The sequence below is a fragment of the Notolepis coatsorum genome (assembly GCF_963971535.1).
Source record: "Notolepis coatsorum genome assembly, chromosome: 11".
Lineage (NCBI taxonomy): Eukaryota > Metazoa > Chordata > Actinopteri > Aulopiformes > Paralepididae > Notolepis > Notolepis coatsorum.
The window spans coordinates 89,475,700-89,503,556 of record NC_140175.1 but is presented as its reverse complement, the minus strand read 5'-3'; the positions used below and the strand labels follow the sequence as shown (position 1 = coordinate 89,503,556).

At 44.4% G+C, this 27,857-nt stretch overlaps 1 protein-coding gene across 1 annotated transcript; it reads right to left on the bottom strand.

Moving 5' to 3' along the window:
* Positions 1-923: 923 nt before the first annotated feature.
* On the bottom strand, positions 924-27,857 carry cplx4a (complexin 4a; the record flags this gene model as incomplete). Its single annotated transcript, XM_084324340.1, has 3 exons — positions 924-1,151; positions 11,850-11,937; positions 27,694-27,857. The coding sequence occupies 3 exons, from the start codon at positions 27,855-27,857 to the stop codon at positions 924-926; spliced, it is 480 nt and encodes a 159-aa protein (XP_084180466.1).

Here is a 27,857-nt window from a genome sequence, read left to right as displayed (position 1 = left end):
CAATATTTAATCAGCAATTATTGCCAATATTTGAAGTTGTCTCTCTTCACAAGACTTGAAAACATTGTTAGCGTTGTTACAACACAAAAGAAGGAAAACAAAGAACATCTAAACATAATTGATTCAGACGACACATACAAAAGAGAAAATCTATGACTTCTTCAACGAATCAAAAGGAGGGGTGGGAGGCGGTGGAAGGGGCTTCAAAACAAATCACTCAGACAAGGTTGTTTGGGTTTTTCACCAAGACTTGCTGTCCAAGGTCTCGCTTCCCAGAGCCTTCTTGGCTCGAGTGGTTTGTTGTTTTTCTGGCCAAGTGACACACGTGTGTCTCAGAACAAGAAACCGTCCTTTTACAAAAGAAAACGAAACAAAAATCACATACAGTACCATTTTAAAAAGGACAATGTGGTGATAGTGGTCACATGTTGTACAAAGAAAACAAACAAACCAACGTGAACTAGGAATGCTCTGGGAATGTGAATTCCTCTGGACAGCCTTTTAGAGATGCAATCATGGTAGGGGAGAGGGGACACCCCTGTCGGGTGGGATTCAATCAATAGTTTGTTCATTGCAGTAGTAAATAACATCCCTTGTGGTAAGACAGGGAAAGGAGAACATCTACCCTTAGACGGTGAAGATGCTACTACGTGGTAACAGTAATCATAAAACGTTTTAGCACAGTAGTACTAAAGGTTTTAATACTGCAGGTATTTAGCTTTTTTTTATATTAATAATAAAAGTGCATACTGTGTAGGTGCTGGTAAGTGACGTTGACTGAATCCCAGCCTTTCTTTCCTTTTTTCTTTTTTTTTTCCAAACAAAAGTTGGCCTGCAGATTCTCAGAAAGTAACATGATATGACTTGTTTTTCTCCCCATTCTCTTTCTTCTCATCTTTCAAAGACCATCTTTCCTCCTGATTTTACATGACGGTGCACTTCTCCTCTGCCTTGGTCTTGAGCTCGGTGACGGTGGCAGAGGCCTTCTCCTTCAGCTGTTCCATGTCCATGTTCTGCAGATTCTGCAGGTTGCCCAGGAGGGAGTCCTTGCCCTCCTCCTCCGTGGCGTCCTCGTCCACCATCTTGAGGAGTTCCTCTGGTACGTCCACGTCGTCCCCAGCCATCTCGAGCATGTTATCGTCCTGCTCGCTCTGTGGAAGGCAGCAGCATGGACGACATGGTCAGAACTCAGCCAGGCAGTGATGTAATTAGAGAGATATCTTGTAGAGACTTAATAATAATAATAATATAATAATAATAATAATAATAATAATAATAATAATAATAATAATAATAATAATAATAATAATAATAATAATAATAATAACAATAATAATAATGATAACAATAATAATAATGATAATAATATTTATAGTACTTTGTAACAATTTATACAAAACAGTTGTTTTTATATTAGATTTAATGTCCTTCTATTTTTCTGTTTATTTTCTGGCTTAAACATCTAGCCCAGGGACTACAACTGAAAACAAGCAACCCTGCTAACGTTGGCATATTTACAGTTTTTCATTTTTATTAATTTATAATAGGGCTGTCAGTTTATCACGTTAATTCGATTAATTAATTACACAGCAAATGATCGCGTTATGAAAATTAACTAATTTTTTTTTTTTTTATAAATCTCACTCATTCCATAAGAACGTAGAATAAACATTTACATTTTTCTTTTTTTAAATGGTCCATTTGCATGTTCTTGGTATCTGATTCTAGGGACATCTATGGATCTCAGGGAATGTATTCCCAGTGTCAGAAATACTGTGTCTGTTACTAGGCTTGAGTAAATTGTAATGAACCAAATGAGAAACATGACTGAACACCATGCTAAAATTGACCAGACCTGAAAAATCTAAGCAAATGAATAAAGGGAAGATGATTAAACAGAAGGTTTTGTAGATACAATACTGAATTCTGCCATCCGGACACATGCAATTTGAAATATGATTATAGAATATAAAATATCAGGCCTAAAATGGTTATGCGATTAAATTGTGATTAATTAGATTAATTAATTACAAATCCTGTAATTAATTAGATACAAAAATCTTATCGCCTGACAGCACTAATTTATAAATGTATAACTGTTGATTGATATGCACTCTCCCTGATCAAATAAACTGAGTAAACTAAAGTGCATTGCACAACCAATACATTGATACATACAAGCAAGAGAGAAATAGAGACACAGATGAAATTTTGAGTTGAAAATGAATAAAGGCATTATGAAAGGGCTTGTCTGTAAAAGTCCTTTTTAAGAAATGATTTAAAAGAAGATCCTGATTGAACGAGCCTGAGTTCCTCTGGCAGGGCGTTCCGCAGCTTGGGAACCCTGACAGCAAAGGCCCGGCCATAATACTACCCTACTAGATCTACAAGTGCAGAGCCTATTGTACCAAGACTGACCATTTTTAAAGGAGGCTGGGCATAGTAATGTTTTGACTGAGACAGACAAAGCCATTTACAACTCATACAACACAAATCAGAGACAATATGATCCAACACACAAGCATCTCCTATAGCAAGATTGACACTTTGTTGAGAAAATTATTACACGTGTACAAACCAGTGTATAAATTATGTCCTCAAGACATGAGTACATTGCAGGCTTTTTTTCTAGCGTTGTACAGAATAATGGTAATAAAAGAAAATATGTAAACGCTGTTGTTTCCTTTTAAAGGATAAGGCTGGTCTAATTGTATGTTTTTCTTATTGTCAAAACCTACAATACACTTCTTCTACTAACATGTACAGTATGGTCCACCCAGTCAACACCAGATTATAACTCATATCCAGAGGTCATAGTACTCCATTGTCCAAGAACTGTTAAAAATAAATCACAGAGCCTTACTGTTACTTTGGACAGTGCAATTTATCGATCGTATATTTGCAATGAATAGGGGAATTGTGCTTTTCTTTGTTCTTTACACTTGAGTCTGCCTGAAACTGTTTATACTGTTTACTTTCACTCCTACTCATAGCATATATTCAGATTCAATCAATCAATTCCTTTATTGATCCCCATGAGGAAATTCGGGCATCATAGCAGCATGGGGGGGGGGATATACAGTGTAAACAAAAGTGCAGATGAGGGTCTGTATGCCCCTATTTTGTTACATTGTTTTAATATTTTGGGCTGTCTCCTTCCAACACTTCTATGACTATTTTGTCAGCAATACCTTGTAACTTCATAGGCACACTATATTCAATGCCTTCTGGATATACAGTTAAAGGGGAATGCCACTGTGCCCCAGGACATTTCAGTCAGCTAGAAATCTGAGATAACCCTCCTGTTACTGGGATGTACAATCCGGGACTGCTCCATGACAATGAACGGGGCTCTGACAGAGTCTATAAAATGTTTTGTGTGAGCTCTTCAGCACTGGAGCTTTTCATTCTGGTTCAGGCCTTCTAACAATGCTAGAATATAAACTCCTTTGGGTGTAAGAGTTCACACAAATAATGACGTCATAGAGTCATTGGTCCATTCATTGTCTATGGAGCAGACCCAGATCTTACATTCCAGTGACATCACCGATCGGAGGGTCCTCCGGGCCACAGGAAGAACATCTGTGAATTCTTAAGACGGGGGGCATTCCCCTCACTGACTCAATATCCTGAATAATCACACAAAACTCTGCCGTGGCTACTTTTAAACATCAATCCGAAGGATTATCCCAAACCAGCTCTCGCCTTCCCTCTCTGAATCCTTACAGAGGTCTAAAGATATCCTCTATAGCGGCGCACGAGACCATATAATGCCATTAGACTGCCGTGCCAAGGTGTTCACCTCTGTGCAAGTGCTCGTTCTTATTAAAACACGGTCAAATGTTCAAGTCGTCTCTTGATTGCATTGACTCTTTGCCCGCCTTATTAAAACAAAGGAGTCAACAGAATAGAACATCTCAGCCTCCTTATGGCACTCAAGGTTGTCAGGGTGAAAACTACACAGACATTGTCCCACTGAAGACGCCACCTCATACACAGCCGCTTTTGTCGCGTGCGATGCAAAACACTAATTAAGCGATACAATTAGACTCATTCTAATCTTTCCACCATTGTCCTACAGGTGTTCAAATTAAAAGAGTATGGAGGAAGGAAACGCATGTATTGAATTGAAGACTGAACATTATGCATGCATTATGTTGAACGTAGGCAGCAAACATGGTTACCCATGTAGCAGTATACATCTCAATGAAAGAATTGTATCACATACGCAAAACTCACACTTATTTTTGCTCTTTCACAATGAAAACATGGTCTTTGCAGTAGATTGATTTATGAACAATAGGGCCACAATTAAGAATCCTTTAAAAGAAAAACAACGAAAAGACAAATGATAAAATCCCACCATACCTTTTTCTCTCCTTCCATTATAGCTAATTTAATCCTTCTCTTATTAGATGTCCTTCAAATAGCTTGTAATCAAAACAGTGTACATATATATCTATAAATGTATGTATGTATATATATCCACTGAAATAGATGTGGTCCTTTCCTCAAAGTCAGTTCACACACAGCCTTGTGTTCCCTCTGGACTCACTGGGAGACACCTACTCAGAGAGTGGCAGATGGCTCTTTAAGACTCAAGGTGCAAAACGGGACGGGACGGGAAGGTCTCTTGAATGTCTTGCTCCCTAATCTGTTGACACGGTCTTCCGCCTCCCTTTGACCTGAGCCGAAAACGGCAAAGTGCTGCTGCTGAAGGGATAAAGAAGAAAAAGCTTCAAGCTAGCGTTATGAAGCTGCCTGTTTTTCCTGCTTTAGCTCACGAAGGGAATCTCTCCCTATCACTATGAGGGCTGTGTGTGTGTGTGTGTGGGTCATGAGCAGATAACAGGGACTCTTAAAGTTATCCGTTAAACGGACAACCACTAGACTGCTTACGCAGATATTTTAGGAGAGGGGAAAAATTAAACAACAGAAAACAACCTTTACAGGTGGAAATCTCAAAGTGAGTAATTAAGAAAATAAATCAAGTCGCAAAAAACAGGACTACTCTCAATAAAGAGGTATAGTGTAAAAGTAAATAAGCCACAAGGACACCTCCTAATAAAGGAGTTTATTGGAAAAAGTAAAACAATAAACCTCCACTAAGGGAGTTTATGTGTAGAATCACGTGAGTAGCCTAAAATAAGAATGACTACCATAAAGTTCAATTCTGAATCAGAGATCAGACTACTTCAATATAATGAGCGTGACCAAAAGGACAGCCAACACTAGGAAATGAAAAAGCAGTTGACACTGCGATCTCCAACCTTAAATAGACTCCACATGGCCATAGGCACAGCTGCACTGCATCAGGTGCAATCAAGCCCACACACCTGCCGACCCATGAGGCAATTAACCACAGGGAACAGGGATTGACAGCTATCCCTCACAGAGAGGTGAAATAAAGCAAAAATAGACAGCTGTCCCTCACAGAAAGGTGAAATAAGGCAAAAACCATGACAGGACCCCCCCTCTAGGGAGCGGCTCCAGACGGACCCTTTGAGACACGTCTCCGAAACTCCCGAACAAGCTCAGGGTCCAAGATGTCCCTGGCCGGAACCCATGTGCGCTCCTCTGGCCCATAACCCTACCAGTCCACCAGGTACTGTATACCCCTACCAACCCGCCTACTGGACATGATACGCCGTACTGTATACACAGGTTGGCCATCAACGAATCGAGGGGGAGGTGGAGGTCTCTCTGCAGGAACCAACCTGCTCCTCCGAACCGGCTTAAGGTGGGATACGTGAAATGTAGGGTGTACCCTCATCGACGAGGGTAACCGAAGACGCATTGTGGTTTATCTTGCGAACAATAGTGAAAGGGCCCACAAAACGGGGAGCGAGTTTGCACGACTCCACCCATAATGGAAGGTCGCGTGTGGAAAGCCACACCTGTTGGCCCACACGGTAGGAAGGCGCAGGGCGACGGTGTACATCTGCCGACCGCTTGTGCCGGGCCGCAGCATGCACAAGAGCCGAACGCACCCCCTTCCATGTTGCCCGAGACCGACGGATAAACGCCTTGGCAGATGGCACCCCCACGTCCCTCTCCTGTTCAGGAAACAGTGGAGGCTGATACCCAAACTGAACCTCAAATGGGGAGAGACCAGTGGATGCATTGCACAATGAATTATGTGCATATTCTGTCCATGCCAGTTGGTGACTCCAAGTGGTCGGATTGGAGGAGGCCAAGCAGCGAAGCGTACTCTCCATAGACTGGTTGGTGCACTCTGTTTGCCCATTGCTCTCCGGGTGGAACCCTGATGACAGGCTAACCGTCGCACCCAGTATAGCACAGCATGCCTTCCAAAACCGAGCAGTAAACTGGGGTCCACGGTCCGACACCACGTCCTGGCAGATGCCATGAATTCGGAAGACATGGTCAACCACCAGTTGAGCGGTCTCCTGAGCAGATGGCAGCTTGACCAGCGGAATGAAGTGAGCTGCTTTGGAGAACCTATCCACCACCACCATGATGACGCTGTGACCATCAGAAGGAGGCAGACTAGTCACAAAATCCATGGCGATGTGGCTCCACGGATGACTAGGAATGGGCAAAGGATGAAGCAGCCCTGGTGGTGACTGTTGAGAAACTTTGTTCCGTGCACAAACGGGGCAGGCTGCCACAAATTCCCGAATGTCCTTCATCATACCAGGCCACCAGAACCTTCTGGCCAAGAAGTCACGAGTTCTGTGCACTCCGGGATGTCCTGTCAGCCGAGAGGAGTGGCCCCACTTCAACACCCGAGAACGAATGCTGTTTGGTACAAATAACCGACCCGGGGGCACCCTACCCGGATCTGGTTCCAAACGTTGTCTCTCCGCACAGCAGAGTCAATGCTCCATGTCACAGGAGCTAGGATCTGTCCTGCAGGAACAATGGGCTCAGGAGGACGGTCCTCTTCTGATCCATCATATAACCGGGAAAGAGCATCCAGCTTGATATCTTTAGACCCGGGACGGTACGTCAGGAGGAAATTAAACCGAGAGAAAAACAGTGACCAGCGAGTCTGTCGCGAGTTTCTCCTCTGAGCACCCTGGATATATTACAAATTTGTATGGTCTGTCCAAACTGTGAATGGGTGTTCAGCTCCCTCTAGCCAATGGCGCCACTCCTCCAATGCCAACTTGACCGCCAACAGCTCTCTGTCCCCAACATCATAGTTTCTTTCAGCCGGCGAGAGCCCACGTGAATAGTACGCACATGGGTGTACCTTACCGTCGGACGATGAGCGTTGAGACAGAATAGCTCCGACTCCAAGCTCAGAAGCATCTACCTCGACGATAAATGGCAGGGATGGGTTAGGAGTAATGAGGATAGGCTCAGAACTGAACCTTCTCCTAAGCTCAATGAACGCTGCCTCAGCCTTGGGAGTCTACTGGAAATGGGAAGGTGCTGTCTTCCTGGTGAGTGCAGTGATAGGTGATACCACTGAACTGAAATTACGAATAAAACAACGGTAGAAGTTTGCAAATCCTAGGAATCGTTGCACCTGCTTGACCGAGACGGGTGTAGGCCAGTCTGTCACTGCTGACACCTTTTTGGGGTCCATTTGAATCCTCCCCTCAGATACAATGAATCCCAGAAAGGACACAGAGCGGACATGGAAGGCACACTTCTCAGCCTTCACAAACAACCGTGCATCCAAAAGGCACCTCAAGACCTGCCTGACATGTTTGACATGGTCAGAAATTGACTTGGAGAATATCAGAATGTCATCTAAGTAGACGAAAACAAACTTTTCCAACGTCTCCCTGAGCACGTCATTGATTAACGCCTGAAAAACTGAAGGGGCATTAGTAAGACCAAATGGCATCACCAGGTCTTTGTAGTGACCATTATGAGTGTTGAACGCAGTCTTCCACTCATCCCCTTGGCGTATGCGCACCAGATTGTAGGCATTGCGGAGATCAAGTTTGGTAAAAATGGATGCCCCCTGGAGGCGTTCGAATGCAGAGTTCATCAGGGGAAGGGGATACCGTTTTTTTACTGTAATGCTGTTCAGACCTCTCTAGTCGATGCAGGGTCTCAGTCCTCCATCCTTTTTTCCCACAAAAAAGAATCCAGCACCCGCAGGTGAAGTGGAAGGTCTAATAAAACCGGTAGCCACAGCCTCCTTGATGTAGGTGTTCATAGCTGTGCTTTCGGGGACCGACAACGAGTACAAGGAACCATGAGGGGGAATAGAGCCCGGCTGCAATTTGATGGCGCAATCATAAGGTCGGTGCGGTGGCAGGATGGTAACCCTTTGTTTGCTAAACACCTCACTGAGGTTAGCATAGACAGTGGAAACTCCCTCTGGTAACAGGTGTGACTGCACGCGCATGATGTTGGTGCTCTCCATGAGGGGGTCAGCTGTACAAGTAAGCGAGGAGAAGTCCTCACACAGAACCTCTAAACTGTCTAAACTGTCCTCCGCCAGAACCTCCTCACCGAGGGAGTCCCAATCAAACTGTGGATCCCATTCCAATGCAATGGTTGAGAGAATGGGCTCTGGAAACCAAGACCTCCCACTGCTTCAACAGGATCACAACCGCTCTCACTAAACTGATCATAACTCGTGGGTGACGGAGGAATTTGGAAACAACGGTGACGGCATTGGGAGCCCCACTGCATGACAGTGTCCCTCTCCTCACCCCAATTTATCTGTGGCTTGTGTTTACTAAGCCAAGAATGGCCCAGCACAATGGGATACGTGGGGGAATCCACCAAAAATAATCGAATGCGCTCAGAATGGTTCCCATAAGCAACCCGCATAGATAAATAATTGGTTCTTTTGGTGACACTGCCTGTACCCAATGGCCGTCCATCAAGCGCTGTGACACTACAGGGCTTATGGAGGGGATGTACAGGTATTTTAGAGTCCTCAGCCCATCTGGAATCGATGAAACTGTCCATTGCCCCTGAGTCTAAAAAGGCGTCAACCTTAACAGACTGCCTATTCCAGCCTAAAACCACAGGCAAAAAGGTTCGAAAGGGGGTGATGTGATGTCTCACTAGTGTCTCTCGGCCCACTAGCGAGACTGACCGTTTCCCTTCAGTTTCGGACACTCCACCCTCGTGTGACCTTTTATCCTGCAGTCCCGGCACCAGTCCACATGAGAACCAGTCTGCCTGTAGTCACGCACAGAAGTGCTGTCCACCTGCATAGGTTCAGACGAGCTGGCCACTGAAGGTTGTGGAGGAAAGGACAAAACTTCCTCCAGCGGGACACGAAAACGTTGGCCCCGCCTCTCACGCTCACGGTCTCTGATCCGGTTATCAACGCGTATGGCGGTAGTGACCAGTGTGTCAAAATTGTCTGGAGATCCCACAACTGCCAAAGCATCTTTAACCTGATTAGATAACGCGTTGGTGAACAAAGTGATGAGGGGTCCCTCAGGCCAGCCTGTAGCCCCAGCCAGTGTCCTGAAAGCGATGGAAAACTCAGCTACACTACTGGCGCCCTGGCGCATGCGCGTCAGCTTCATGGCAACCTCTTTATCGTAGAGTTCATGATCAAAAACGATCTCCATCTCATTCATGAGTCCCTGTGAGTCGTTTAAAACTGGGGCCTGAGCCCGTATGAGTGGAACAGCCCAATCGAGGGCAGGTCCCTCCAACAGGGATAGAATTAGGGCAACACGTGAATCCTCAGACTGAAAACGAGAAGGCTGGGCTCTGTACACTATTTGGCATTGTGCCAGAAAACCACAGCATTTACCTGACTCCCCATTAAAGCGTGAGGGGAGCTGGACTTTAGCCTCACAAGGTAATGACCGGGGGCCTGTGAGTAGTGCTTGAGAGACATTAGGTGGGCTCTGGTGAGGGGGAGGTAATTGTGCATTCGCTATGCGGTCAGCCAAATCACGCATGGAACTATCCATCTTGCGCAATCCTTCATACATCTTCCCATGCTGTTGCACCATGAGAGCTTGTTGTTGTTGTAATTGTACAATAGCTTCCTCATGTGAAAGCAATCCTTGACGCTGCACAGCTAGTGCTTGTTCGAGACCTGTGTTATCTGCTGACCCAGTCATGGCTTTTTCATTCTGTGAGGGCTGTGTGTGTGTGTGTGGGGGTCATGAGCAGATAACAGGGACTCTTAAAGTTATCCGTTAAACGGACAACCACTAGACTGCTTACGCAGATATTTTAGGAGAGGGGAAAAATTAAACAACAGAAAACAACCTTTACAGGTGGAAATCTCAAAGTGAGTAATTAAGAAAATAAATCAAGTCCCAAAAAACAGGACTACTCTCAATAAAGAGGTATAGTGTAAAAGTAAATAAGCCACAAGGACACCTCCTAATAAAGGAGTTTATATTGGAAAAAGTAAAACAATAAACCTCCACTAAGGGAGTTTATGTGTAGAATCACGTGAGTAGCCTAAAATAAGAATGACTACCATAAAGCTCAATTCTGAATCAGAGATCAGACTACACTTCAATATAATGAGCGTGACCAAAAGGACAGCCAACCTTAAATAGACTCCACATGGCCATAGGCACAGCTGCACTGCATCAGGTGCAATCAAGCCCACACACCTGCCGACCCATGAGGCAATTAACCACAGGGAACAGGGATTGACAGCTATCCCTCACAGAGAGGTGAAATAAAGCAAAAATAGACAGCTGTCCCTCACAGAAAGGTGAAATAAGGCAAAAACCATGACAATCACTGCCCAACAATGACTTGGGAGATTGAGTGTCAGTTGTTACCGCTCTGTCCTTTGCTAAATGGAAAGAAAGAAGAACATGAGTAATCGAATGAAAAGAAAGCACTGATATTTTATTTATTTTATTTAAGATTTTTTCTGTATATTTCACCCATCCCAATTTAGTCGTTATGCCAATTCCCTTCCTGGTCGTTGCCCGCATCATTGCCCCACTGTCGGCCGGCCTGGGCAGGGTGTAGAACTACCACATGCCTCCTCCGATACATGTGGAGTCGCCAGCCGCTTCTTTTCAGCTGACAGCGAGGAGTTTCACTGGGGGAACGTAACACGTGTGGAGGCTCACCCTATTTCCCCCAGATCCCCTCCCTGCTGAACAGGGACCAGTAGAAGTCGCAGTTTACAACGCCCAGGACACATACTCCACCAGCTTGTCTAGCCAAGCCGGAGGTACCGCTGACAGCTGGATTAGATCCCAGAGTCTCTGCGGTGGTATAGGCAAGTGCTTAGTCCACTGCGCTACCCAGCCACACTGAGCTGATTTTCAACATTTCCACAGAGGCTGCGTTTCCGTTGTCATGTTTGTAACTGTTTTGCTGCACATTCTAGGTGTTAACGGTTTGGAAAACACATCAACAACTGAAGTTTCAGCCTTGCTGAGGAGCATCTGGTCGAGGCTTGCTGTTCTTTTTTTGGTACCTCTGCTTTTGAACTCGAAATTGAACCGAGCAGCAGTTGCTGCCAAATGTTACTCGATAACTATTTGTAATGAAAGGCTGCATTTCCATGGTCATAATAACTGTTTTGCTGCAAACTTTATGTTAAGGGTTTGGAAAATACATCAAGAAAAGATGTTTCAGCCAATCACTGTAGAACACCGCACCCTTGCTGAGGAGAATCTGGTTGAGGTTGGTTGTTCTTTGTTGATACCTTTGAACTTTTGAACTTTTGCCTTTGAACCAAAATTTGCTACCGAATGTTACCATAAAAAAAAAAAAACATATCCTCTCAGCCACCTCCAGCTCCCAGTAAAAACCCAACCAGTTGATTCACAATCCAAAAACAACAAGATTTTCTTTTGTCGTAATTGATCGGTATGATGCCAGATGATACAAAAATAGGGTCTAGGTTGAAAATAACCATAATTATCCTTTTAAGTGTGAGTAAAAATACAGCTTGAGTTGTTTACCTTCGGCAGCCGGTACTTGTCTCTTAGACACACCCGGAGCGTTGCCCTCTCTGCTTTCTTGTGTAAGAAGTCTGCATCTCTCTCCATTCTGAAATAGAAGCAAGGTAAACATCAGTAAAAAAAATACGACTGTGCTACTATGATGCCCGAATTTCCCCAAGGGGATCAATAAAGGAATATCTTATATAAGTAAAAGTCAAAATCTGAATAGCAGGGATGCATATATTTGCATGACCTTTTGACCTTGTGTTTTAAAGAGAATAGCTATACATCAGTAATAGTAGTAGTAGTAGTAGTAGTAGTAGTAGTAGTAGTAGTAGTAGTAGTAGTAGTAGTAGTAGTAGTAGTAGTAGTAGTAGTAGTAGTAGTATAGTAGTAGTACTGTAGTAATAGTACTGTAGTAGTAGTAGTTGTAGTAGTACATTAGTATTAGTAGTACTGTAGTAGTAGTAGTAGTAGTAGTAGTAGTAGTAGTAGTAGTAGTAGTAGTAGTAGTTGTAGTAGTAGTAGTCACATTCATATTATATTATATATATAATATTAAATATAGCTTATGAATCTCCAAGTGACCAACTGACTATTTCTGGGCAATGATGGTCTTCAGTGTGATTCATATATCTGTATGTTTTGTCCTAAAGTTGTGGTTTATGAACAACTGTTGAATATGAACAGCTGTTTATTCCCCCAGTTGTTTTCCCCCAAGAGGGACGTAATACCGGTCTGACGTATCCAGGGTCTGGAGTAGGATACTACCAATCTCATTGTTTGGACTTTATAGTTATAGCACATGTGCAGTTGTTATGTGTGGAGCATTTTGTTTTCCATTTCTGGTAACAGTTACATTTGTTTACTGTATATCCACGCGTGGACGTAATTAAAAGCTAACAGTCAATTAAATGTGAGTCAAACCTTTGACTTTATTTTTTTATACAGGTATAAATGTGTGTGTGCAGGGACGCATAAGCACACACACACGTACACACAAATGAGAAAGTGCATTTCTTTACTAATCATGTATAAATATGATATAGAAAGTAAATAATACAAATCAAAGAATCTATTGGTTACATAATTATGGAAATAAATAGTAAATAGTCCAATAGTCCAGTAAAGCATTTATATAAACAGTAAATCGATGACTAAAAGGTAATATCATGTTATAGACCAGAGCGCAAGCTGGTTACAGCCTGTAGTGTCACCATTTGGACAACATACTGTATATCCATACTACATACCATAGTGTCTGTACAGTATGTAGTATTAAGTACAGTACATATTAATATTACAACGCTGTATACATCTTATAGCACTATTACTTAGTACTAATTTATATATTTTATACCCAGTTTAATCACCTGTACATTGTTTACAATGGGTATGAGTAGTGGTAGTAGTAGTAATAGTAGTAGTAGTAGTAGTAGTAGTAGTAGTAGTAGTAGTAGTAGTAGTAGTAGTAGTAGTAGTAGTAGTAGTAGTAGTAGTAGTAGTAGTAGTACAGTAGTATTAGTAGTAGTAGTAGTAGTAGTAGTAGTAGTAGTAGTAGTAGTAGTAGTAGTAGTAGTAGTAGTAGTAGTAGTAGTAGTAGTAGTTGTAACTGAGGGGTACAATTCCCTGACTGTATTGATAAGTATGGTATCATTAAACCACTACCGCTTTATGTACTTTAATTACTGGCCATACAGTACATGATATCTAAATATAATGAACACTTCCCACAATGAACCGGTTCCAATCAAAGTTGTCTTTAAGTATTTATTGCAGCAAAAGGTACATAATACTTCTCGATTATACTTTGAATGCACTTGTAAGGCAAAGGAATGTGCGTAGGCAAATCAACAATGAATGTCCATTCTCTGGTTACGCAGGAGGTAATTATACAACCTGAATCTTAGGGAATTATATCTATGGTACACTAGTAATATAGCGGGAGATACTGGAAGGGTCCCCCTGGTAGTAAGCCAGCAAGGGTAGAAGATCTGTCGGTAGTAGAGAGTCTGGTCAACGATGACTAAGGAGACTCCGAGTACAGGAGACGGTGCAATAGCCTCTTGATCCACAGACGAATACAGCTGTTCTCCGTAGACTGTAGCTCCACAGTGAAGAAAGCTAGCCGGCCTCAGGCTCTCTGAGGCGCCGACTCGACTTGGCTCCTAGCGGGGTAAATCCAACACGTGCAGGCGTCGGCGATTCTCCGCTCCATAAATCACAGGACCAAAGCAAATATATTCCAGCCGCAAAGGGCTATGTAGTCGTCGGGTAGATTAATCCAGTGTACATGTCCACACGGTTCTCGTCTAGGTCTCCTTGGGTGAAAGCGCAATGAAAGCAGCCCAGCCTGGATAAGAACTCTAGCTAATACGAGGAAGCGTTGGGGATGCTGGTCACTGTAGAACTTTAGCCGCACGATACACTATACACAAATAGACTATTATTGACTTAATAGAAATATGTCGCACTCGACGGTATAGCGCCAAACTCTGACAATTCAGTTATTAATTCGCACGCGGTCTCAATGCTCTATTCTGGGGCCAAACAGGCCATACTTCACCGCACGTTGTATCGTGGGTGAGGCTTCAACTTATTGGGTAACATACTTCTGTATTCACCTGCGCCGTATTTATATGCACGGTGAACAAACTAGTGCCAATCTCATTTCTGTCGCGTATCCCTGGGCAAGGCCGGGCATGTCCAGACATGTCTTGACGGTGACTTTGAACCTGACTCCGGAGGCGCGGCTCTGGCGCCGGTGGACCGCTGTCCAATAGGAGAATGAAATATTATGGTCTGGGCTAAAGGGATATTCCGTGTATATGTACAAGGAATATACAAGGGATATCAAACGATATACAAATACTATGCAATATATATCAATCAATAAATATATATATTCGGTTTAATCTGATCCTTTGTAACAGCCGCCCCCTAATTAGTCCCACCTAATTAGCCAAGCAGAGACAGATTAACCGCACTGTCCACTACTCAATGTCTGTTGTGAGGGGTCGGGCAGTTCACTAAGTCATGGGTCATGGTCGTCATTAAGCGAGTCGGGGAGCCTTGGCGACTCTATCAGCCTCGCCACGGGTCGGTTGTAGGTCCGCCCTTGGACGAGCACTTCTGCCACTCTGACCTTTCCGTCGGCACCAGTGGTCACTTTGCTTACGCGGCCGGCCGGCCACGCAGCTCGGGGTAGTGACTGGTCTATGGTTATGACGACTGGACGGGATGAAGGGGGGCTTAGGGGGAAGCGGGCCTGAGACTGCTTTGATCTGTGCTTGGCTGTGCCTCCTCCTCCTCCGTCTGTTTCTCTTGTTTGCTCTGTACCCCGTCTGAGGAGGGGCCGGTCCCGGCCGCCCCGTCAAGGAGTCGCTTGGGGTGCTGGGTTCGAGGTCAGCTACGTCTGAAGCGCAGCTGAGGGGGGTGGAGTTCCGAACTCCCTCTGGTGCCCACGGTTCTCTCACGGGCCTCTCGCTTAATGTCAATAGCCTCTGCTGTACGAGGGAGTGGCCGGTGTCGCTCGCCTTTGTGTGTAGGCAGCGTGTAGACGTGGGTTGACTGTCAAGTCCGTAGAGGGGGCCCTGGAGCGTCCATCCCAGTCGGGTCTGAACCGCGACTGGGCATCCTTTGGGTCCGATGTGGGCCGCCTCAATTGGGAGAATGAGGTCCGCGTGGTCGGAGCCGATGAGCAGGGTCGGTGTGGCGCCGTCGATAAGCGGTATAGGTAGTTGACGTAGGTGCACATACTTAGCCATCAGCTGTGGGATGGGGTAGGTGTACTGAGACAGGCCTATGTCGTGGCTGGTGAAGACGTTGGTTATACTATACTGCTTCTCGGGCTGGTCCACCGCTGCTATCTTGAAGGAGACCTTTTCACCTTTTATGGTCTTCTGGTCCCTTCTGATGGTGCGTATGGTCATGGTATCTTTGACACCCCGCAGGCCCAACTGGGCTGCTGCGGAAGCGAGGAGGAGAGTCTTTTCAGACCCATCGTCCAGGACGGCGTAAGTGTCCAGGACCTTGTCCTCGCAGCTCAGGAGCACTCTGACCACTTTGAGGAGCACTCGGGGGGTCCCGCTCTGCTTGGGGTCTATGTGGAGCACTCCTGTTGGTCGGTTGCCTCGTCGGGCTATTCTTATCATGTTATCCTCGCACAAGAATCGGCGGTGACCGGCTTGTGGGGGGTCAGACGCAATCCACTGCTCCATTTCGGCGATGGTCAGTTCCGGGAACACGTCGCACTGGTCCAGCCAGTGTCCTCCTCGGCAGTACGTACAGTCGATCTTCCATACCTCCTTTGCCGGGAGGTTGTCACCTGTCTGTGGTGACACAGAATCTATCTGGTGCGAGTCGCACCGTGACTCCCAGTGTCTGCTGTAGCAGTCGGGACACCAGGGAGCGGTCTGGTGGCTCTTCGGTACTGGTGCCACCGCCTCGGCATGGTACATTACCGCGACGGGCCCACTCTGTTGTCCTGGCTGACGCCTGTTGATGTCATGCAGGACCTCCAAGTGGGTGCCACCGCACCTGCTGCACTTCTTCTTCAAGCGGCACTCAGCTGCTAGGTGGCTGCGCGCGCAGCGGAAGCAGCGGCGGTGGTCCTTGATCCACTGACTCACCTCGTCCGTGGTCAGCTTCCTGAAAGTGTCGCATTGGTACAGCCGATGTTCTCCCTCACAGTACTGGCACTCAATCTTCCACTGGTCCTCTTTCGTCGAGGGGGTGTGGTGGTTCTTGTGCTGCGGTACTGATTCGGCTTGGTGCATAACGGTCACCAACCGGCGGTTATCCGTTGATCCCCGAGGTCCGAGTCTTGGGCTTGGTCCACTCCATACGAACGTGTCGAGTCGTAGGCTACTGACCTCCCTGGCGAGGAACTCAGATAGGTCTAGGAGGGATGCCTCTGGACCGTTGGGGTCGCGGTAGTCTCTCTGCCGCCGAAAACGCTCTTGTCGGGCGGGAGGGAGCTTCTCTAGTATCCTCTCTACATTAGAGTTAGCATACAGTTCATAGATCCCTTTTTCCTTTTGGGACCCCAGCATCCCTACCAGGGACTGTACCTTGATAGCGAGGTCATCTAATGCTCTGTTGTCTCTGGCTGGGGGGAGACGGTCAATGTCTCTTATCTCCTGTATCACATAGTCCCATATGCGTCCATAACGTTGGTCGAGGGCTACTAGAGCCGCGGTGTATGGGGTAGTAGAGCTGGAATATGCCAGCGCTATATTGTGCGCTCTGGGCACCTTCAGGTGCTTGAGTAGGATAGCATACTTGTACGGTTCATCTTGTACGTCGGACAGCATAGTCTCTAAGCACATTCGTAGCTCTGTGTACTGTGCTCTGTTCTCGTGTGTGAAGTCCGGGAACGTCGGTGTGCCATGGTACGATGCCATGGATGACTGGCACATCGGTGAGCGTTGGGGGAGAGGCCTCCTAGGCGAGTCTCCTCTTGCGTGTCATCTTGGGCTGGTACTTGGTGGGTACCGAAGGTCGGGTACCCAGGTACTGTTCCTCGGGGCTGACGGTGCGTCAAACTCACCCGTGAGTTGAGTCGGGGGTTTGTAGCGCAGGGCCTCGGGGCTGACGTCTGGGCTGTACTGGACCTCCTGGTCCAGAGTACGTTGCTGCTGGTCGGCTTGACATTCCTCCTCTTCCTCCTCCTCTTCCTCTGCTAGGACCTGGAGTCTTCGGTTCAGTCTCTCGGCGTGGTCCGGTTCTTCCCTGTTGCTGGGTCTCGTATGGACCGGCCGGGGAGGGGGTTCGGAGACGTGGACAGGATCCTCCTGTTGGCGGGGTCCCGGGTCGCTTGGTCGGGTAGGGGAATGTGTCCTAGACCCTTGTCTTGACGATCTCCGGGAGCTCCGTGCGGAGAGAGGGGGTGTCGCCATGGTGATCAATTTGTCCATCAGCTGCGCCTGCAGCCGGTCGCGCTCTGTCTCGCGCTGGGCATGGGCGGCGTCGCGCGCTGCTTCGTGCTGGGCATTGGCGGCGTCGCGCTGCGCATTGGCTGCGGCGTGCTGCGCATCGGCGCGGCTTCTCTCAATGTTCTCTTCCGTCTGGAGGCGTCTGGTCTCCAGTCTTATGCGGTCGTCTTCACTCCTTTGTTGCGCCTGGAAGCGCTCTCGCTCGGTTGCAGAATGTTCGCGTTCACGGAGGGCTTGCGCTTGGAGTTGCGCGTGAAGGCGCTCTCGTTCGTCTGCAGCTTGTTCGCGCTCGCTCGTCTGTTGCGCTTGGAGTCGATCGCGTTCACCCTGAAGTCGATCGCGTTCGGTAGAGGCTGCCAGGGTGGCGATGAGTGCCTGTGCCAGCATCTTGTCCGCCTCGCTGGGGGAAGACGCCGGTCGAGGCGATCGGCTTCCGGCAGTACTCGTTGGAGATCTGTTCTCCTGTGGCGAGTCCTGGAGATCCATCTCCGGCGTGCTCTCATCTTCTTGTAGCGGGTAGAGTTCCATCCCTGGAGAGCTGTCTTTATCCTGGAGCTCTCCGGGGACTACTTCTTCGGTCTTGGCGGGGGGTAAAGTCGTGTCAGGTCCCTCCTGGTCCCTACCGTGAGCTTGGTCAGTTACGTTAGAACCCACTAGGGCCTCTATTGGCGGGGTAGCCTGGGCGATAGGGTCGGACATAATTTTACTATCTACTTTTTCCGCGTTTACCGTCTGTAGAAGGCTAGGTAGTATATTGGCAACGTAATCCTCTAAGTACTGAGGTGTCTGCCGTCTACGCTGCGGGCGATCTACTTTAGGAGAACCGTTTTGTGGAGTGTTCATCATAGGCCATGTCAATATTAATACCACTATATTAATATTACACTAGTTACCCTCCGGCTCGAAGGACCAATTGTAACTGAGGGGTACAATTCCCTGACTGTATTGATAAGTATGGTATCATTAAACCACTACCGCTTTATGTACTTTAATTACTGGCCATACAGTACATGATATCTAAATATAATGAACACTTCCCACAATGAACCGGTTCCAATCAAAGTTGTCTTTAAGTATTTATTGCAGCAAAAGGTACATAATACTTCTCGATTATACTTTGAATGCACTTGTAAGGCAAAGGAATGTGCGTAGGCAAATCAACAATGAATGTCCATTCTCTGGTTACGCAGGAGGTAATTATACAACCTGAATCTTAGGGAATTATATCTATGGTACACTAGTAATATAGCGGGAGATACTGGAAGGGTCCCCCTGGTAGTAAGCCAGCAAGGGTAGAAGATCTGTCGGTAGTAGAGAGTCTGGTCAACGATGACTAAGGAGACTCCGAGTACAGGAGACGGTGCAATAGCCTCTTGATCCACAGACGAATACAGCTGTTCTCCGTAGACTGTAGCTCCACAGTGAAGAAAGCTAGCCGGCCTCAGGCTCTCTGAGGCGCCGACTCGACTTGGCTCCTAGCGGGGTAAATCCAACACGTGCAGGCGTCGGCGATTCTCCGCTCCATAAATCACAGGACCAAAGCAAATATATTCCAGCCGCAAAGGGCTATGTAGTCGTCGGGTAGATTAATCCAGTGTACATGTCCACACGGTTCTCGTCTAGGTCTCCTTGGGTGAAAGCGCAATGAAAGCAGCCCAGCCTGGATAAGAACTCTAGCTAATACGAGGAAGCGTTGGGGATGCTGGTCACTGTAGAACTTTAGCCGCACGATACACTATACACAAATAGACTATTATTGACTTAATAGAAATATGTCGCACTCGACGGTATAGCGCCAAACTCTGACAATTCAGTTATTAATTCGCACGCGGTCTCAATGCTCTATTCTGGGGCCAAACAGGCCATACTTCACCGCACGTTGTATCGTGGGTGAGGCTTCAACTTATTGGGTAACATACTTCTGTATTCACCTGCGCCGTATTTATATGCACGGTGAACAAACTAGTGCCAATCTCATTTCTGTCGCGTATCCCTGGGCAAGGCCGGGCATGTCCAGACATGTCTTGACGGTGACTTTGAACCTGACTCCGGAGGCGCGGCTCTGGCGCCGGTGGACCGCTGTCCAATAGGAGAATGAAATATTATGGTCTGGGCTAAAGGGATATTCCGTGTATATGTACAAGGAATATACAAGGGATATCAAACGATATACAAATACTATGCAATATATATCAATCAATAAATATATATATTCGGTTTAATCTGATCCTTTGTAACAGTAGTAGTAGTAGTAGTAGTAGTAGTAGTAGTAGTAGTAGTAGTAGTAGTAATAGTGGTAGTGGTAGTAGTATTAGTACAGTAGTAGTAGTAGTAGTAGTATTAGTAGTAGTAGTATTAGTAGTAGTAGTAGTAGTAGTAGTAGTAGTAGTAGTAGTAGTAGTAGTAGTAGTAGTAGTAGTAGTAGTAGTAGTAGTAGTAGTATATTGCATGGCACTCTGGTTGGATGCCAATCTTTTCGCTGTACTGTACTTGTGCTGTATAACAACAATACATTTGAATCTAATCAAATCAAATCGAATCGAATCGAATCTAATCTAATCTAATCTAATCACAAAGGATATAACACTTGTAATGCTGGATTGTATTGTTTTGCTTGCACAGTGGCACAGTGCTTAGCAGTGTTGCCTCATAGCAAGAATGGCCTGTGTTCGAACCCATGTTTACGTGGGTTTCCTCCATGCAGGTACTATGGTTTCCTCCCACACCACAGAGACATCATGCTGGGTACATACACTGCGGCTGGAGTCGGTCCGTAGGCACCAGGTTGTGACTGCCCACTGCTCCTAACTAGTCCTAATTGGTTGACGAGGGGTTTAATGCAGAGGACGAATTTCTGGGCATATAGCCTATATGTAAAATGTGGTAGATAAATAAAGATATTCTATTCTTTCTAATACTAAAATAAGTTAAATCAAGTTGCTTTTAGAGCACGTTGGACACCAGTAAGCCTATGCAGACAATTATGTCTGCATATGTATAATTTACACTCTAAATAAACAGGGTCCCTAGAAGAACCCTTAGGATTCTATTTAAGAAATGGTCTCAGATAGAACACTTTTTTTTTTAAATTTCATTACGTGGTTATTATAGATCCACAAATAATGGATTGTACTGAGCAAGTTGCACCCTTACTTACAATTCATTATGAATTGAAAATGGGGGACCCTGATGTAAACAAGACGAAAGTCTTTCTCTGGTCTGCATCCCCTTAAAAATTGTGTGTATTGAGCCGTACTGTATTGTACCTATTCTGCAATCTGTTAATACAATTTTCATTCAATCAATCACAGTGCAGATTGATTGATTGAATGAAAGTTTTATTAACAGGGCCCGCAATTACATACTATTCCAAGAAGTATCATTTAAACTTACATTTTGTTTATATAATTAATTAACTCCCCAATGTAATTAATTGCCTAATGCACCTTGTAATTCTCAGGATGCATGTCATCTGAACACTTTCATTTATAACCTAAAGATATTTTATTTCAATTAGAATATTTATCAAATTAATAGAAGTAGTAGTCATTATAGTAGTAGCAGCAGTAGGAATAGTAGTAGTAGTAGTAATAGTAATAGTAGTAGTAGTAGTAGTAGTAGTAGTAGTAGTAGTAGTAGTAGTAGTAGTAGTAGTAGTAGTAGTAGTAGTAGTAGTAGTAGTCGTAGTAGTAGGAATAGTAGTAGTAGTAGTAGTAGTAATAGTAATAATAGTAGTAGTACAGTAGTAGTAGTAATAGTAGTAGTAGTAGTAGTAGTAGTAGTAGTAGTAGGAATAGTAGTACAGTAGTATTACTATTAGTAGTAGTAATAGTAGTAGTAGTAGTAATAGTAGTACAGTAGTTCAAGTTTAAAGTTCAAGTTTTTTTTATTAGTTGTCATACAGAAGTACAGAATACTTTTATATAAAATGCTTCTTTCTGTTTTGCTCCAGAGATTTTGCTAGATAAAAATAGATAAGTATAAAATAAGTATAACTATAAAATAGAAGTCAAGTAGACAAAAGTGTTCAATATATACATATATACAATGTACAATGCAGAGTAGAAAAGTAACTGAAATACAATACAATATACTCTATACTATACAGTACAATGCAGAAATGGGATGAGGTACAATTTAGGTACAATTTACAGTAAGGTGTAATGAGGTATGGGTTGTAGTGCAAATTCTTTACCAATAAATATAAAGTGTGTTTAGGTGTTCTAAAGTGGGTAAAGTGGGTGCTGCAGTGAGTTGTTTGTTTAAAGTGAGTGTGTGCGTGTGGATGTGTGTGCTGTGAGTGCATTTGATGGTTGTTACAATGTTACATAGTGTTATTGTCATTTAGCATTCTGATGGCCTGAGGATAGAAGCTTCTTCTTAGTCTCTCTGTGCTTGCCATGCGACTTCGGAATTGCTTGCCTGACCGCAGCAGTTCAAAGAGGCAGTTGTTTGGGTGGCTGGAGTCTTTGATTATTCTCTTAGCCTTACCCATGCACCGCTTGTTGTAAATGTCGTGGAGAGTGGGAAGCCCCCCTCCAATTGTGCGTTCAGCTGAATGGGCCACTCTCTTTATTCTGCTACGGTCTTGTGCGGTGCTGTTCCCAAACCAGGAAGTGATATTGCCAGTCAGGATGCTCTCTATTGTGCATGAGTAGAAGTTCTTAAGGATCTTCTGACTGACTTGAAACTTCCTTAGGCGCCTGAGGAAGTAGAGGCGTTGCCGTGCCTTCTTCACAACACTGTCAATGTGTGTGGTCCATGTCAAGTCCTCGGATATGTGGACTCCGAGGTACTTGAAACTGTTCACTCTCTCAACCGGTGCCCCGTCGATGCTGAGGGGGCTGTAGTCCCTGACCCCCGACCTCCTGAAGTCCACAATCATCTCTTTTGTTTTGCTGACGTTCAGGGAGAGGCAGTTCTCCTGACACCACTGCGACAGATTCTTTACCTCTTCCAGGTAGGCCCTCTCGTCGTTGGCAGAGATCAGGCCCATCACTACTGTGTCATCAGAAAATTTGATGATTGTGTTGTTGTTCCACTGTGCCACACAGTCGTGTGTGTACAGCGAGTAGAGGAGGGGACTCAGAACACAGCCCTGGGGGGCCCCTATGTTGAGCGTGATGGATGAGAAGGTGCAGTTGCCTGCTCTCACCACCTGGGGTCTACCCGTCAGGAAGTCCAAGACCCACTGGCAGAGGTCATAGTTCAAGCCCAGGTCCCTGAGCTTGGCTATGAGTTTGGAGGGAACTATGGTATTGAATGCTGAGCTGTCGATGAACAGCATTCTCACATCGTTTCCCTACCTCTTGTACAGGTGTGATGCTGCTGTGTGCAGCACATGGGCTATGGCGTCCTCCGTGGACCTGTTGGGGCGATATGCAAATTGCAGGGGGTCCAGGTTGATGGGGAGAGAGGAACAGATGTAGCCCTTCACTAGCTTCTCAAAGCACTTCATGGCTATGGAGGTGAGAGCTACAGGGTGGTAGTCGTTGAGGCAAGCGGGTGTAGATTTTTTGGGTACAGGGATAATGGTGGACTTCTTCAGACAGGTGGGGATGACAGCCTGTTCTAAGACCAGGTTAAATATGTCAGTGAATACCGGGGCCAGTTGGTCGGCACAGACTTTTAGGACACGGCCGGGGATGCCGTAGTAGTAGTATTAGTAGTAGTAGTAGTAGTAGTAGTAGTAGTAGTAGTAGTAGTAGTAGTAGTAGTAGTAGTAGTAGTAGTAGTAGTAGTACAGTAGTATGGCAAGCCGTTTTAACATTTATTCCCATTTTCTAGCTAGCTGGGGACCTAGCTAGCTCATTCACAAGGACAATTTTGCGAATGAACTAGCTGGGTACCCAACTAGCTCATTTGCAAAGATGGCCTAGCTAGCTGGGTACCCAGCTAGTTTATTCACAAAGACACATTTGCGAATGAGCTAGCTCACTACCTAGGTTGCAGATATGTCTTTGCGAATGAGCTAGCTGGGTACCCAGCTAGCTAGGTTGTCCTTGCGAATCAACTAGCTGGGTAGCTAGCTAGCTCATTCGCAAGGACCATTTTGTGAATGAGCTAGTTGGTTAACCAGCTAGCTGATGGTGTTTGGGGGCGGAGGGTGTTTGGGGGTGGAACGGAGGGCTGTTTTGGGGTGGAGCAGAGGGTGTTTGGGGGTGGAGGGTGTTTGGGGCAACATCTATAATAGCAAATATCATTCATACAGAAAACATGCAACATCTATACAGTAATATAGTAAATGTATCACTCATACAGAAAACATGCAACATCTATTTCTTCAATGAGCCTGTTGGTTGACAGAAATGACCAGGTTTGTAAACAAAAATGATATTTATTAACATAAAGGAAGCACAATATGGTAACTCAAGGGTGAGCCAAGGGCAAAACAACAAACCAACACTTGATTTTACATGCCACACTTCAGTGGGTGCAACGTTATTCCTATTTTATGCTAAAGGCTTAATGTGTCACAGCAGCACAAACATTCCCCACATTTAACATTCACAAACACACAATATTGAAACATAAACACAGCATAACGTTAAACACTAAAACTACGATACCCAGAGCTCATCGCGCAAACCGGAAGCCACGTCCTCTAACGATTCCTCACCGGCAACTTATCTAATTTAACAGCTAATTAAAACATCTTTTCAAAATCTTTCTTCACATCTATATTTGTAAATTCCACATAACGTTAGATGTTGTTCTTTAAACATTACGTAGGCCCCTTACCCGCTCGCGAATTGAACTCCACCCCACCCCATACGTTAGGCTAAAACCAAAGATTTTCGCCTAACACCCCGTTTTAAACAGCGTAAATACGACATTTCTCTCCGTTTTTAAAGCAATCAACTTATATACGCTAACTCCCCCACACCTTAGCTAGTATCCCTGCGTTTTTAACAACAGCTAGTTCATTTGCAAAATTGTCCTTGTGAATGAGCTAGCTAGGTCCCCAGTTAGCTAGAAAATGGGAATAAATGTTAAAACGGCTTGCCATAGTGGTAGTACAGTAGTACAGTAGTGGTAGTACAGTAGTAGTAGTAGTAGTAGTAGTAGTAGTAGTAGTAGTAGTAGTAGTAGTAGTAGTAGTAGTAGTAGTAGTAGTAGTAGTAGTAGTAGTAGTAGTAGTAGTAGTAGTAGTAGTAGTAGTAGTAGTAGTAGTAGTAGTAGTAGTAGTAGTAGTAGTAGTGCAACAGTAGTAGTATTAATACAGTAGTAGTGTTGATACTAGTACAGTAGTAGTGGTATGGTAGTAGTAGTAGTAGTAATAATAATAGTAGTAGTAGTGTTGATAGTAGTACAGTAGTAGTAGTAGTATGGTAGTAGTAGTATTATTATTATTATTATTATTATTATTATTAGTAGTAGTAATATTATTATTAGTAATAGTAGTAATAGTATTAAGAGTAGTAATAGTAATAGTAGTTGTTGTAGTAGTAGTGGTGGTAGTAGTGGTAGTAGTGGTAGTAATAATATTAGTAATATTATTAATAGTAGTGGTAGTAGTAGTAGAAATAGAAGTATAGTAGTAGTAGTAGTAGTAGTAGTAGTAGTAGTAGTAGTAGTAGTAGTAGTAGTAGTAGTAGTAGTAGTCAGGGGCGTAGCTGGGGGGGGGTAGCTTAGGATGATTCCAAGGGCCCAGCACTGGGGGGGGGGGGCCCAACATTTTTTTTTTTTTTTTTAACTAGACATCACTCAGGTGTATTATTGATGCTCTCATTGATACTATGTTTGTTTCTGAAGTGTGTGTGTGTGTGTGTGTGTGTGTGTGTGTGTGTGTGTGTGTGTGTGTGTGTGTGTGTGTGTGTGTGTGTGTGTGTGTGTGTGTGTGTGTGTGTGTGTGTGTGTGTGTGTGTGTGTGTGTGTGTGTGTGTGTGTGTGTGTCTGTGAGATATATAGAGAGAGAGGGGGGGCTTTGGTAGACTATTGCATTGGTCCATTCATTGAAGATGAACGCAATGCGACATCCTTTACTAGGCTCACCCACCAACAGTGCAGGTGCTGAACTGCTGATACGAATGTATAGGTAAAAACCATATTATGCGTTATCATCAATAAAAAAATTGCCAAAAAAAAATCCGCTCGCGCGCTTACAGTGTATACAGCACTATTGTACATACAAATGATCTTTTACAGTGTATACAGAGTAATTATATAAACTAAATTATAGCATAAAATAGCGCCGTCATGCCATACATGGGGTGTGTGTGTGTGTGTGTGTGTGTGTGTGTGTGTGTGTGTGTGTGTGTGTGTGTGTGTGTGTGTGTGTGTGTGTGTGTGTGTGTGTGTGTGTGTGTGTGTGTGTGTGTGCGCTCGCATTCACTGGGGGCCTACAAATACATTCTTTCATGGGGCCCAGAATCTGGAGCTACACCCCTGGTAGTAGTAGTAGTAGTAGTAGTAGTAGTAGTAGTAGTAGTAGTAGTAGTAGTAGTAGTAGTAGTAGTAGTAGTAGTAGTAGTAGTAGTAGTAGTAGTAGTAGTAGTAGTAGTAGTAGTAGTAATTATATTAGTAATAGTAGTAGTATTAGTTACAGCCTCCCACCCCCCCCCCCCCCTTCCCACAAAAGGCCTTTGCTTTTTGGACAGGCTGCTTTTGTATATAAGAATTTGTTCTTAATTGCTTGCCTGGATAAATAAAGGTTAAATAAAAAAATAAAAAAGTTGTAGTATTAGTAGTAGTAATATTATTAGTAATAGTAGTAGTAGAAGTAGTCTTAAGAGTAGTAATAGTAATAGTAGTTGTAGTAGTGGTAGTAATAATATTAGTAATAATGACTGAAATGGTTGTTAAAGGCATTCTTGTTGAATATGTTCAATCTGATCTACTTAAAACGTCCTTGTTTCACAATTTGTTGTGTTTATTTTCCATCGTCAAATGATGTCTGCACCGGGAATAGGTGTGGATCTGAATAAATCTAAAATAAATAAACATACGGTGTTGCTAGTTCATTTTAAAACGATTTAGTAATTTTGCACCAGATTAACTTGTTCTCCAAACCATTGGAGGCAGGACTAATCTTTGTTATGTAATCCATGTTGATTTTGGTGGAGCAATCTACAGAGTATTATACATATGACCATACATAACAAAACAAAATGGCTACCCGCTGGTCAGTCATACCACAGGACTTCTAAACATCTATCACAAAAGCCATTGTTAGGTTGAAAATAAATCACTGGTAAAATTATTTTATAAAAATGTCATAATGAATACATACTATATCATTCAATTTAATTGTGTGATTATCCATAAACATCGTCATTTGCGTTTTGATTCTTTACATTGCTATGGTCCCTCTTTCACCAGCTCAGTTGAATAATTTTGGCTCAACATGGCAGCCATTTTATTCTCTTCAAGCTCTTATACATTCCTGTCTTGTTGTAAATGCAATGACCATTATCAATTCATAGAGAATATTTGAGTATTCTATTTTAATTAGTGTTAATCTAGGTGACGACGGCAAGCTGCTGCTCCAACAATGGCAACAATGCTATTGACACGAGAGGAATGGATCAACTGTTGGAGATTATTTATGTAATTGCTGTTCTATAGGGACTATACAATGGCCTTTGGCATCAATGGATGTTTTCCCACTTCTACAGAACATTCTGGAAAATTATGCATTATGTTTTCTTCCGCTCTGTTCTGACCTTGAGTAACAAAAGCTTCAGTGGGGAAAAAAAGCTGCAAGCAGAACATAAAAAATATATATACATAATAGAAAATATTTTCAAAGAAAAAAAAAATTGTATGGAAAAATATACAAATAAAGAATATAACATAAGGCTGATAGATTTTTCTTTTTTTTTAATTGTTAAAATGTTTGATTTGAAACAGTTCCCGGCTTGCGAGGGGAGGGGGGGGGGGGGGTTGGAGGGGGTGACGGCAAAAAACAAAATGGTGGTACTTACTTCTCCTCCACCACCTGTTTCTGGTACTCCTCATACTCCTCGCGTGTCATGCCCGCCGCCTTCGCCGGGTCGGTAGGCGCGGCCTCTTCCTCCTTGTCACCTCCGCCGCCAAGGCCGATGCCCGACAGCGGGTTACCGATCATGCTCTTGATCAAGAAAGCCAT